Raw genomic sequence first — 14,357 nt, 5'->3', positions numbered from 1 at the left:
TCACACACTCTTATATACGCCTACACAGACCTGAGCTCCAGGCTCCACACGCCCTGTGTGAGCCAGAGGGTGGGGGCTTCCTCACCGTGAGTGCCCGCCGTGCCCAGACTCAGGTTACCACTCGGAGCGCGACGACTGAGAGGACCTCAGAAGGGAATCAGAGATGAAGCAAATATCAAAGTTCTTTTCAAAAGCAGCCCAGGGGCTGTGGGAAATGTAGTTCAAGGCCGCAAAAACCCGGATGTCGAGAAGGCGCGCCTGAGACGCAGCGGCGAAGAAGGAGCCGCGGAGCCTCTTGGGAGGTAGAGCCCGCGCTGGAGTGCGCAAGCGCAGATGGCTGGCCAGTAGGCGAAGGTGAGTCTGGTGGGTCCTGCTGGCGCTGGGCAGGCTGGTGATTGTGGTACCCGGTGGGGGTTGCCGAGCAGGGAGGTGGGAACCAGGACTGGGAAAAGCGAGGAAAGAAGACAGAACCTGGGCTGAGAAAAGGCCGGGGAGGAAAGCGAGGGGGGAAACAAGAACCTAGGCAGGGGAAGGAACTGGGAGCCAGGGCTGGGAACGCCGAGGCGGGTGTGAGCTCGGCCTGGCACACACAGGCGTTCTGTTTGTGTAGCTTTTTGTGCCTGGTCTTGTGTGTGTGTGTGTGTGGAACGTGTGTTACTCTGTGTAACGTTATGGAACCTATTGTTTATGAAAGTGAGAGGGTCTCTGCGTGTGTCTAATTTTTAAATTAGGTGCGAGTAGATTTGTGTTTGAGACTGTATGCGACTTTGGAGAGGCAACAGTAAGGGGTTTGTGAGTAAAATTTTGCAGCTTTGTGTAGAATTATGTAATGGGCTCTGAGAGATTATGCATGAATTGTGTCTATGGGATTGGGATTGTGTAGTGGATGATATAACTGTGAATATGTCAAATTATGAAGTATTTGTGCACACAAGTAATTGCACAATTCACGGTGACTAGGAATGTGTCAGGCTTGTTGTGTGACTGAGATGGAGCATTTGAGATTGAGCATTTGAGAAAGTAGATGCAAGACTAGTTAAGTACTATGTATTGTTTATATTGTCTGAATATTGTCCATTTTATATGCCTGTAGAATTTGACTCTGGCAATTAGACAAGTAGAAAAAAAATGGAGATTTTAAAAATGGAGAGGAGGAGGTAAAATTAAAATAATTTTCAGATGGAACAATTGTATATTGTGAAACCCCATATTGACTAATGACCAGTATGTTGACATAAGTAGAACATCATTAGGAGAACACAAAAAACTTTCTCCCATAACTGCTACTCAGAATTTCTATTTGGGTGAATTCCTGGACAGTAAAGTTTCAATAATTTCTTCAGTCATTATGAAGATAAAAAATCTGTTTGAACATTTAAACACAAGATCAGTCTCATTTAGCTGAATAAAGTATTCACTGTAGAAATCAATACTTCTAAAATTTTTTTTTTAAATACATTTATTTATTTATTTTTGGCTGCATTGGGTCTTCGTCGCTGTGTGTGGGCTTTCTCTAGTTGCGGCGAGCGGGGGCTACTCTTCGTTGCGGTGCGCGGGCTTCTCATTGTTGTGGCTTCTCTGTTGCAGAGCACGGGCTCTAGGCACACGGGCATCAGTAGCTGTGGCACGCCGGCTCAGTCGTGGCGCTAGAGCTTAGTAGCTCTGCGGCATGTGGGATCTTCCTGGACCAGGGCTCAAACCTGTGTCCCCTGCATTGGCAGGTGGATTCTTTTTTTTTTTTTTTTTTAATTATTTATTTATTTATTTATGACTGTGTTGGGTCTTCGTTTCTGTGCGAGGGCTTTCTCTAATTGCGGCAAATGGGGGCCACTCTTCATCGCGGTGCGCAGTCCTCTCATTATTGCAGCCTCTCTTGTTGTGGAGCACGGGCTCCAGACGCGCAGGCTCAGTAGTTGTGGCTCACGGGCCTAGTTGCTCCGCGGCATGTGGGATCTTCCCAGACCAGGGTTCGAACCCGTGTCCCCTGCATTGGCAGGCAGATTCTCAACCACTGCGCCACCAGGGAAGCCCCGGCAGGTGGATTCTTAACCACTGTGCCACCACGGAAGTCCCACTAACTTGTTTTGTTTTTTGTTTTTTTTTACATCTTTATTGGAGTATAGTTGCTTTACAATGATGTGTTAGCTTCTGCTTTATAACAAAGTGAATCAGTTATTCATACGCATATGTTCCCATATCTCTTCCCTCTTGCGTCTCCCTCCCTCCCACACTAACTTATTTTAAAAGCAAAAACTCTCCCTCCTGTTGGAAGTCTGCTGCGCTAAAGAAAACATGATCAGTTTCTTCTCTAATTCCTCAACCTCTATTTTGTCCCCTCTTTACTCCCTCTAGATTGATAGTCTGCAGCTGGAATGGATTGGGAGCTGGAAAAGAAAAGTCAGGGACAAGAAGAGGCTAACATGACTGGTACCGTTATAATTTAGTGTAAGTCATATTTACCTTCTGAGAGACCCCACTACTGGGAACTTCCAAATACAGTTCCCTTTTCATGGGCATGGCCACTTCTCTAGATGCCTCCTCTTGGCATGCAGTGGCCCACCTACTCTGGTAGGTCTTGTTCTCTCCCATCAGTCCTCTTGGACAGGATCCAAACCAACCTAGGCATGCTCCATCCGTGGGTTCCATCTGGAGCTCAGGTGATAATTAGCCACTTTAGTCACCACCACCCTGCTCCCCACCACCACCGCCCAAATCCTGGAAACATGTACGTTTCCCCCCCAAATTCTCTCACCACTTTGATTTATAGTGGCATCAGGGTCTGAGGAGCCCCTTGTTTATTATAAGGGAGTGAGAAGCACCTACTTTTCTTCCCCCTAGAAAACTATGTTCTAAAAATAATTTGCTCTCTTAAGGAGACATTCCCTTTTCTCAGCCTCTCGAAGTAGGAGGTAAATTAATGGTAGCAAAACGTTACAGTCAACTACTTTACAAGACTTTATCTTAGAATGAGGGACAATTGAAAGATTGTTTTGCCTATCTTTGGGACATCTGCTGAGTCTGAGGCAGAAAAATTTCTAAGTTACCATCCTGTTCAAAACAATGACAACAGTTAGAAAACTCAGAGGTTTGCTAGAAAAGACATTAACAAATCAACAGGTTTCATATATGTGTCTGTGCATATGTGTATGGAAAAACTATGGAAAGTTGCCAGTGGCCATCAAAATATAAGATACAAAAGACAGCATGATGTATAAAAAAATTTTTGATGGGACTCAAAAATTAAAGACTTAAATAAAAGGACCAGGGACACATGATAAATTGTCAAAACTCCCTAACATTTCATGGAGTTTCATTAAAATTTCAGTAAAATTTTTAAACTTTCTGAAGTTCTTAGGAGAAAATGAACAAGACAAAAATTGTTAAAGAAAAATAATGAAGGGGGAAGTAAGCCCACCTGATACTAAAACATGTTTGTTTGTTTGCGGTACGCAGACCTCTCACTGTTTTGGCCTGTCCTGTTGCGGAGCACAGGCTCCAAACGTGTAGGCTCAGCGGCCATGGTTCACGGGCCCAGCCACTCCACAGCATGTGGGATCTTCCCAGACCAGGGCATGAACCCGTGTCCCCTGCATTGGCAGGCGGATTCTCAACCACTGCGCCACCAGGGAAGCCCCTAAAATATGTTTTAAAACTGTAATAACTGCAGAGTAATCCTGGCAATTAAATGAACAGATCAGTGGAACTAAATACAAAGTCCAGATACACTCAAATATATAAAGGAAATAAAGTGTATGATAAAGAAAAACTATAAAAAATATTTTAAGTAATTATAGAATTAATTTCCTTCCTTTAAAAAAGATCTAATATCAATCCAGAAAATAAAAATAAGTTAATAGAAAAGTGAAAAAATTGAGACCTTTCACAGACAAGAAACTAAAGATGGATGGTGGTGGTGGCTGCCGTGGGGAATTTGCTGCCTGGCATGGCCTGGCTTTTATTTAAAAAACAAACAAAAATTAAGGTGCTTTTTAAACATTGTGAATAGAAGCTTATCTTCTCTCATAATAAGAAAAATAAGAACTAGAATCACAGTGTATACCTTGGTAAGCATCAGGAAGTTTGTATCCATGGTACTCATGAGGGTATGGGGTGACAGGAATTTTCACGTATTGCTGGTCATGATGTAAATGGTAGAGCCTTAATGGAGAACAGCTTGGAAGTAGTTAATAATAATAGGCAGGTTAGGAGAGAAAAGATAGTTCTAGATAGGTGAGGGCTTGCCCAAAATCTAACCCATTACCCCAGGAGCCTGTATCTCTGGCTTTGGGGATAAAATTTTTGTCTAGCTTATTCTCCCCCCATATTGGTGTGGAATATATAGAGTGAACAAGCACCAAAGCAAGGGAAATGGAGTCAATCTTGAGTCGTAAGTCATAAGAGAGCTTAAAAGCATGTGTAGTGGCATGTGGCTTCTTTTCATCTTGCTTTTGCCTTCTTAGGAAGCGCCCCTTTTCTAAAGAGGAGCCCAAAGGAAGACTGGTCATCTCTTGCAGATCTCAGAACCATGGCTCAGGTGAGATGATGGTTCCTTTCTCCTTTCTGAAATAGTTTTTTGTTGTTGTTTTTAAGAATATTTGAGCATTTCTCTTTCTTGTACTAAAATCCTCCTGTTTATCTTCCCCTTCATGAAAGCAGTCCCCACTTGTTCCCATATTGGTCAGATAAGCCTTTACCTTCCACGAGTGCTCCTTCTAATTTTAAGCAGTGTTCACACATTAAGTGGGTATAATCATTCAACATCTTTTCTCAGTGTTCTTCCAGAAGCAGTGCTAGAACAAAAATGCATTTCCTCAAATTAAATGAGAATATATTACTTCATGAACCTGTCTTGCAAAGATAAAAACAGGGGCTTCCCTGGTGGTGCAGTCGTTGGGGGTCCGCCTGCCGATGCAGGGGACGCGGGTTCGTGCCCTGGTCCGGGAGGATCCCACATGGCTCGGAATGGCTGGGACCGTGGGCCATGGCCACTGGGCCTGCGCGTCCGGAGCCTGTGCTCTGCAACGGGAGGGGTCGTGGCGGTGGGAGGCCTGCGTACCGCAAAAAAAAAAAAAAAAAAAGATAAAAACAGTCAAGATGGAAATGGAATTGATAGATTGCTATTAGTTAAGTGGCAAGAAGTCCTGTCTTGAGGCTTTGAGACTAGAGCTATGCTTTGGCAGATTATGCAAAAACCAAGAATCCTGTATTTCTCCTCCCGGATCCTTGAGTTCTGCTCATAGCTGCTAATAATTCCTAAAAATCTGTGGTATGTGTTATAGATTTATTCCTATTTTTCAGTTTCTTCTTATTTTATGTTCACATGCAAGGAAGTAAATGAATATACTTAGATCACCATACTGAACTAAAAGTGTAACTCATGAAATAGTCTGCTCTTGATTTCAAAGACATTATTCTGGTTCTTTCTTTCAGAAAATTCATCTTTATGCCTGGACCTCTTTTTTTTTTTTTAATTTTTATTGGAGTATAGTTGATTTACAATGTTGTGTTAGTTTCAGGTGTACAGCAAAGTGAATCAGTTATACATATACATATATATGTCCACTCTTTTTTTAGATCCTTTTCCCATATAGGCCATTACAGAGTACTGAGTAGAGTTCCCTGTTCTATACAGTAGGTTTTTTTTTTTTTTTTTTTTTTTTTTTTTTGCGGTACGCGGGCCTCTCACTGTTGTGGCCTCTCCCATTGCGGAGCACAGGCTCCGGACGCGCAGGCTCAGCAACCATGGCTCACAGGCCCAGCCGCTCCGCGGCATGTGGGATCCTTCTGGACCGGGGCACGAACCCGTGTCCCCCGCATTGGCAGGCGGACTCTCAACCAGTGCGCCACCAGGGAAGCCCCAGTAGGTTCTTATTAGTTATTTTATGTATAGTAGTGTGTATATGTCAGTCCTAATCTCCCAATTTATCCCTCCCCGCTTTATCCCCTGGTAACCATAAGTTTATTTTCTGTATCTGTGACTCTACTTCTGTTTTGTAAATAAGTTCATTTGTACCCTTTTTTTTAGGTTCCACATGTAAGCGATATCATATGATACTTGTCTTTCTGTGTCTGACTTCTCTCATTGTGACAATCTTTAGGTTCATCCATGTTGCTGCAAATGGCATTATTTTGTTCTTTTTTATGGCTGAGTAATATTCCACTGTATATATTGGACCTCTTAAATACTGGTGTTCTCCAGATTCTGTATTGGTTCTCTTCACTGTATAGTCTCCTGTTCTTATTCACAATCTACCACTGTTATTCTAATGATGCTCAAATAATTTTAATGCTAAATCTCTGTTGTGGGTGTCAAAACTGTATCCAACCTCCAACTAGATACCACCTCCTGTGTCTTCCACAGATACTTCAGGCACATGCCCAAGATTTACCTCATTATCTCCTACCATTTTTGTCTTCTTTATCTTCCCCTCAACCTGCTTATGGGCCCAGCCCCTACCCACCTGCTAACACAGCTAACTTGAGTTAAGTATCTCTTTTCCACTGCACGACCATTTAGTGGTGAATCTTATTCCTTATATTTCAGTTCCCTTTATCTCCACTGATATCATCATGGGTGTCTCTCTCATACTGGTAACTTATCTTCCCATTTAACACCTTTGCTCCTTTTCCCATCCTCCAAGTGCTCACCCCAGTGCTCCCTTATGGATGTTTGTGTTGCTTACACTTTTCTGTTTAACTCTGTGTGTGTGTGTGTGTGTGTGTGTGTGTGTGTGTGTGTGTTTTAAAATATACATGAAATAGGGCTTCGCTGGTGGCGCAGTGGTTGAGAGTCCGCCTGCCAATGCAGGGGACACGGGTTCGTGCCCCAGTCTGGGAAGATCCCACATGCCACAGAGCAGCTGAGTCCGTGAGCCATGGCCACTGAGCCTGCGCGTCCGGAGCCTATGCTCCACAACAGGAGAGGCCACAGCAGTGAGAGGCCCGCATACTGAAAAAAAAAAAAAATTGTGAGAGCTAAAATATACATGACATAAAATTTTATCATTTTAACCATCATTAAGTATATAATGTAGTTCCATTAAGTACATTCACAATGTTGTATAGCCATCACCAGTATCTATTTCCAGAACTTTTTCACATCCCAAACAGAAACTCTGTACCAATGACATTAAACAATTAACTCTTATCTTACAGTTTTCATAGAATTAGACCCGAAGCACATTTGAAGAATGTTTAAGACAATCTATTAGGGGAGAGGAAAATATTAAAATATGCATTAATAGTTTAATTCAAGAATAGTAATCAATAATGATAATATAGTTTTCTAATTCATGAATATGAGGCACATCTCCTTTTATTTAGATCTTTAAATTCTCTGAGTAATGTTTTTTTGTTATCAGTGTACCAATCTTGCAAATGTTTGTTATATCAATACCTAGGTTTTATGCTATTGTAAATACTATTCATTTTTATTTCAAATTCCCATTGTTCATTGCTAGTATATGAAAATGCAATTGATTTTTTTATATTAACCTGCATTCTCAACTTATTCTAGTAATTTTTTGGTAGATTCTTTAGGATTTTCTACATAGATAATCATGTCATATGTGAATAGTTACTGTTTTCCTTCTTGCTTTCCAATATGTATTCCTTTTATTTCTGTCTTGCTTTATTTACTACATTGTCTAGAACCTTCAGTGCAATGTTGAATATAAGCGGTGAGAACAAACATTTATGCTTTATTCCTGATTGAGGGGAAAAGCATTTAGTCTTTGACAAAGTGTAACATTAGTGACAATTTTTACTTAGATGCTCTTTATCAGATTTATCAGGTTGAAGAAGTTCTAGTTTGCGGATCATTCTTATCACAAATGGCTGTTGAATTTTGTCAAAAGACTTTTTGTGTCTGTTGGTTTTCCTGCATTATATGGTTTTTACCCTTTTTAAATTAACATGGTGAGTTATATTGATTGATTTTGAAGCGCTAAACCAGCTTATCCCTAGGATAAACCCCACTTGGTCATGATAGATTCTTTTTTCATATATTGCTTGATGAATTTACAAGTTTTTCTTGCAATATCTTTGTCTAGTTTCGGTATCAAGGTAATGCTGTCTTACAGAATGAGTTGGGAAGTAATATCTTATTTTCGGAAAGAATTTTTGTAGAGCTGCTATTATTTCTTCCTTCAATGTTTGTTAGAATTCACCAGTGAAGCCATCTGAGCCTGGAGATTTCTTTGTGGGAAGGTGTTTAACTAGCATTTCAATTTCCTTAATACAATTATGGCTATTCATGTTATCAATTTTTTTTCTCTTCAGTGAGCTTTTATAATTTGTGTCTTTCAAGGAATTGTCCATTTCATCCAAGTTATAAAATTTATTGTCACAAAGTTGTTCAAAAATCTACTCTTTTTATCCTCTTGGTGTTTGTACAGTTTGTAGCAATGCCATTGATTCATTCCTGTTATTGGTAATTTGTGACTCATCTTTTTCCTTGGTCAGTTGGCTAGAGGTTTATCAATTTCTCTGATTTTTCAAAGTACCAACTTTTGGTTTCATTGATTTCCTCCATTATTTTTCTGTTTCCTGTTTCTTCATTTCTCCTCTTACATTTTTATTTACTTTCCTTTTCATTACTTTGGGTTTAATTAACTCTTCTTATTTTGTATATGGGAGCTTATATCATTGATATGAGACTTATTTTTTCCGGTAGAACATTTAGTGCTATAAATTTCCCTCTAACAAATTTAGACATGTTGTATTTTCATTTTCATTCAGTTGAAAATATTTTCTAATTTCTCTCACGATTTCCTTTTTGACCCATTTGTTGTTTAGAGGAAGTGTGTTTAATTTTCAAATATTTGGGGATTTTCCAGATAGCTTTCTGTCATTGATTTCTAGTTTAATTTTGTTACAATCAGGGAACATGCTGTATATGATTTCATTCTTCTTAAATTTATGGAGACTTTTTTTGTACCATCTGATGGATGTTCTGTGTGCACTTGTAGAGGATGTATATTCTAGTGTTATTGGATAGAGTATTCTCTAAATAATCAGGTCAAATTGGTTGATTAGGATGGTAAAGTCTTCTGTATCCTTATTGATCTTTCAGTTTATTTGTTATAGCAGTGACAGAGAAGAAAGTCAAAATCTTACATTATAATTGTGGATTTGTCTATTTTTCCTTTTCAGTTCTATCAGTTTTTACTTAATATATTTTGAGGTTCTGTTTTTAGGTGTATTCATATTTAGGATTGTTATATCTTCTCATGAATTGACCCCCTCTATCATTATAAAATACCTTACTTGGGACTTCCTTGATGGTCCGGTGGCTAAGACTCCACGCTTCCAGTGCAGGAGACATGGGTTTGATCCCTGATTGGGGAACTAAGATTCCCACACCCTGCACAGTGCGGACAAAAATAAATAAGTAAATATAAATAAAATAAAATACCTTGCGTAATCCCTGATAATATTCTTTGTTCTGAAATCTATTTTGTTTGATACTATTGTAACCATTCTGGCGTTCTTATGATTAGTGTTTATTTTTATTTTTTTGTTCGCTGTGTTGGGTCTTTGTTGCTGCGTGTGGGCTTTCTCTAGTCGCGGCCAGCAGGGGCTACTCTTCATTGCAGTGTGTGGGCTTCTTATTGAAGTGGCTTTGCTTGTTGCAGAGCACAGACTTTAAGTGTGCATGCTTCAGTAGTTGCAGAACATGGGCTCACTAGTTGCAGCACACAGGCTCTAGAGCTCAGGCTCAATAGTTGTGGCACACGGGCTTAGTTGCTCCATGACGTGGGATCTTCCCAGACCAGGGATTGAACCTGTGTCCCCTGCATTGGCAGGCAGATGGATTCTAAACCACTGTGCCACCAGAGAAGTCCTTATTTTTAATTTTTAATTTTAATTAATATAAAATGAATTAATTTTAATTAATTAATTTCCAAAAAATGTCTTAAATGTCTTTTAATCTAGAGCATCTCCCTCCGTTTCTTTCTTGGTTTTTTTTAGTTGCAGTGTAGTTGATTTTACAACATTACATACATTTCAGGTGTACAACGTGGTGATTCACAGTTTTAAAAGGTTAAACTCCATTTATAGTTATTACAAGTATTGGCTATATTCTGTGTGCTATACAATATATCCTTATAGCTTATTTATTTTATACCTAGTAGTTTGTACCTCTTAATCCCCTACCCCTAGCTTGTTCCTCCCTCCTTCCATCTCCCCACTGGTATCCACTAGTTTGTTTTCTATGTCTGTGAGTCTTGTTTCTGTTTTGTTGTATACATTCATTTTATTTTTTAGATTCCACGTATACATGATAATGTACAGTGTTTGTCTTTCTCAGTCTGACTTGCTTCACTGAACATAATACTCTCCAAGTCCATCCATATTGTTGCAAATGGAAAATTTTCATTATTTTTTATGGCTGAGTAATATTCCTCTTTCTGTGTGTGTGTGTCTGTGTGTGTGTGTGTGTGTGTGTGTGTACACACCACATCTTCCTTATCCATTCATCTGCTGATGGGCACCTAGGTTGCTTCCATATCTTGGTTATTGTAAGTAATGTTGCTGTGAACATTGGGGTGCATGTATCTTTTCAAATTACCATTTTTATTTTTTTCAGATACATACTGAGGAGTGGAATTGCTGGGTCATGTGGTAGTTCTATTGATAGTTTTAGTTTTTGTTTTTCCTAGTGGCTGCACCAATTTACATTCCCACCAACAGTGTATAAGGGTTCCCTTTTCTCCACATCCTTGTCAACATTTGTTGTCTGTGGTCATTTTGATGATAGCCATTCTTACAGGTGTGAGGTGATACCTTATTGTGGTTTTGATTTGCATTTCTCTGATGTTAGTGATGGTGAGTATCTTTTCATGTGCCTGTTGGCCATTTCTGTGTTTTCTTTGGAAAAATGTCCATTTAATCTAATGCCCATTGTTTAATTGGTTTTGTTTTTGGGTTTTTTTGATATTGAGTTGTATGAGCTGCTTATATTTTGGATATTAACCCCTTATTGGTCATATCATTTGCAAATATTTTCTCCCATTCTATAGGTTGCCTTTTCATTTTGTTGATGGTTTCCTTTGCTGTGCAAAAGCTTTTAAAGTTTAATTACGTCCTATTTGTTTATTTTTACTTTTGTTTCCTTTGACTTAGAAGACAGATCCAAAATAATATTTCTACAAATTATGTCAGAGTGTTTTTCTGCCTATGTTTTCTTCCAGGAGTTTTATGGTTTTAGTCTTACATGTAGGTCTTTAATCTATTTTGAGTTTATTTTTATATATGGTATTAGAAAATATTCTAATTTTATTCTTTTACACATCCAATTGTCCCAGCAACCCTTATTGAAGAGACTGTCTTTTCTCCATTGTATATTCTTGCCTCCTTTGTCATAGATTAATTGACCATAAGTGCATGGGTTTATTTCTAGGCTCTCTATTCTGTTCCATTGATCTGTGTGTCTGTTCTTATGCCTGTAGCATACTGTTTTGCTTACTGTGTTTTTAGTATAGTCTGAGGTCAGGGAGTGTGATATCTCCAGATCTGTTCTTCTTTCTCAAGATTCTTTTGGCTATTCGAGGTATTTGTGTTTCCATACAGTTTTTAAATTATTTATTCTAGTTCTGTGAAAAATGTCATTGGTATTTTTTTTGTTTTCTTTTGGCTGCACCACACAGCATGTGGGATCTTATTTCCCTGACCAGGGATCAAACCTGCACCCCCCTGCATTGGAAGCACAGAGTCTTAACCACTGGACCACCAGAGAAGTCCCACCATTGATATTTTGATAGGGGATTGCATTGAATATGTAGATTGCCTTGGGTAGTATGGTCATTTTAACAATATTAATTCTCCCAGTCCATGAACCTGGTACGCCTTTCAACCTGTTTCTGTTATCTTCGATTTCTTTCATCAGTGTCTTAATACTTTTTCAAATACAGGTCTTTTACCTCAGGTAAGTTTATTCCTAGGTATTTCATTCTTTTTGATGTGATTGTAAGTGGAATTGTTTCCTTAATTTCTCTTTCTGGTAGTTCATTGTTAGTCTATAAAAATGGAACAGATTTCTGTATATTAATTTTATATCCTGCAACTTTACCAAATTCATTGATTAATTCTAGTAGTTTTTTGGTAGCGTCTTCAGGATTTTCTATGTATAGTTATCATGTCATCAGCAGTGACAGTTTTACTTCTTCCTTTCCAATTTGGATTTCTTTTATTTCTTTTTTTGTCTGATTGCTGTGACTAGGACTTTCAATACTATGTTGAATAAAAGTGGAGAGAGTGGACACCCTTTTCTTGTTTCTGATCTTAGAGGAAATGCTTTCAACTTTTCACCATTGCGAATGATGTTTGCTGTGGGCTTATCATATATGACTTTATTATGTTGAGGCATGTTCCCTTTATATCCACTTTCTTGAGAGTTTTTTTATCATAAATGGATATTGAATTTTGTCAAAAGCTTTTTTTGCATCTATTGAAATGATCATATGGTTTTTATTCTTCAGTTTGTTAATGTAGTATATCACATTGATTGATTTACGAATATTGAACCATCCTGGCATCCCTGAGTTAAATCCTACTTGATTATGGTGTATGATGCTTTTAATGTATTGTTGAATTCAGTTTGCTATTATTTTGTTGAGGATCTTTGTATCTGTGTTCATCAGTGTTATTGGCTTGTAATTTTTTTTGTGATGTCTTTGTATAGTTTTGGTATCGGGGTGACACTGCCTTATAGAATCAGTTTGGAAGTGTTCATTCCTTTGCAATTTTTTGAATAGTTTGTGGAGGATATGTGTTAACTTTTCTTTAAATGTTCATTAGAATTCAGTTGTGAAGCCATCTAGTCTTGGAATTTTGTTTGTTGGGAATTTTCTTATTATTGATTCAGTTTCATTACTGGTAATTGGTCTGTTCATATTTTATATTTCCTGGTTCAGTCTTGGGAGATTGTGCATTTCTAAGAATTTTTCCATTTCTTTTAGGTTGTCCATTTTATTGGCATAGAGTTTTTTGTAGTATTCTCTTATGATTCTTTGTATTTCTGTGATGTCAATTGTAACTTCTTTTTCATTTCTGGTTTTATTGATTTAGACCCCCTCTTTTTTCTTGATGAGTCTGTCTAAAGGTTTATCAATTTTGTTTATCTTTTCAAAGAACCAGATCTTAGTTTCATTGATCTTTTCTATTGTTTTTGTTTGTTTGTTTTTAGTGTCTATTTCATTTATTTCTGCTCTGATCTTTATGGTTTTTTTCCTTCTACTAACTTTGGGTTTTGTTTGTTCTTTTTTAGTTCCTTTAGGTGTAAGTTTAGGTTTTTTATTTGAGATTTTTCTTGTTTCCTGAGATAAGCCTGTATTGCTATATACTTCCCACTTAGAACTGTTTTGCTGTGTCCCATAGACTTTGGATCATTGTGTTTTAATTTGTCTCCAGTTATTTTTTTTATTTCCTCTTTGATTTTTTTCACTAATCCATTGGTTGTTTAGTAGTATATTATTTAGTCTCCACGTTTTTGTGTTTTTTGCAGTTTTTTTCCTTGTAGTTGATTCCTAATCTCATAGCATTGTGGTCAGAAAAGATGCTTGACATGATTTCAGTTTTCTTAAAGTTACCATAACTTGTTTTCTGTCCTATGATGTGGTCTACCCTGGAGAAATGTTCCACGTGCATTTGAAAAGAATGTGTATTCTGCTGCTTTTGGATGGAATGTTCTGTGTATATCTATTAAGTCCATGTGGACTAATGTGTCATTTAAAGCCCTTGTTTTCATATTGATTTTCTTTCTTTGTATAGACACATTGATGTATGTTAAAGTACCCTACTATTATTTTGTTACTGTCAGTGTCTCCCTTTATATCTTAATATTTGGTTTATATATTTAGGTCTTCCTATTTGGGTGCATGTATTTTTACAATTATTACATCTTCTTGGATTGATCCCTTGATTATTATGTTTTGTCTCTTATAACACCCGTTGTTTAAAAGTCTATTTTGTCTGATATAAGTATTGCCACCTCAGCTTTCTTTTGATTTCCATTTCCATGAATGCCTTTTTCCATCTCATGTTCAGTCTGTGTCTTTATATCTGAAGTGAGTCTCTTGTAGGCAGCATATACACAGGTCTTGTTTTGTATCCATTCAGCCACTCTATCTTTTGATTGGAGTATTTAATCCATTTAAATTTGAACTAATTATTGATATATTCAATATATGTTCTCATTGCCATTTTGTTAATTGTTTTGGGGTTGCTTTTGTAGTTCTTTTTTTGTGTGTGTGTGGTACACGGGCCTCTCACTGTTGTGGCCTCTCCCATTGTGGAGCACAGGCTCCGGACACGCAGGCTCAGTGGCCATGGCTCATGGGCCCAGCTGCTCCACA

At 38.2% G+C, this 14,357-nt stretch overlaps 1 protein-coding gene across 3 annotated transcripts in view; it reads left to right on the top strand.

The window, feature by feature from the left end:
* Positions 1 to 305: 305 nt before the first annotated feature.
* The window catches only part of ZNF567 (zinc finger protein 567), a 30,172-nt gene continuing 16,120 nt past the window's right edge, over positions 306 to 14,357 (top strand). Inside the window, exons 1-3 of one of the 3 annotated variants that reach the window (XM_073796517.1) lie at positions 306 to 354; positions 2,353 to 2,445; positions 4,461 to 4,534. In XM_073796517.1, coding sequence (XP_073652618.1) covers positions 4,526 to 4,534 — 9 coding nt within the window. In that variant the 5' untranslated portion in view covers positions 306 to 354; positions 2,353 to 2,445; positions 4,461 to 4,525. Of the gene's footprint in view, positions 355 to 1,769; positions 2,446 to 4,460; positions 4,535 to 14,357 lie in introns of those variants that run through there. The other 2 variants (XM_019941168.3, XM_019941169.3) reach the window with 2 other exon arrangements.

This window comes from Tursiops truncatus, chromosome 19 (assembly GCF_011762595.2).
Source record: "Tursiops truncatus isolate mTurTru1 chromosome 19, mTurTru1.mat.Y, whole genome shotgun sequence".
NCBI lineage: Eukaryota > Metazoa > Chordata > Mammalia > Artiodactyla > Delphinidae > Tursiops > Tursiops truncatus.
Note: the sequence above shows the minus strand (reverse complement) of the source record. Positions and strands in the feature narration are given on the sequence as shown.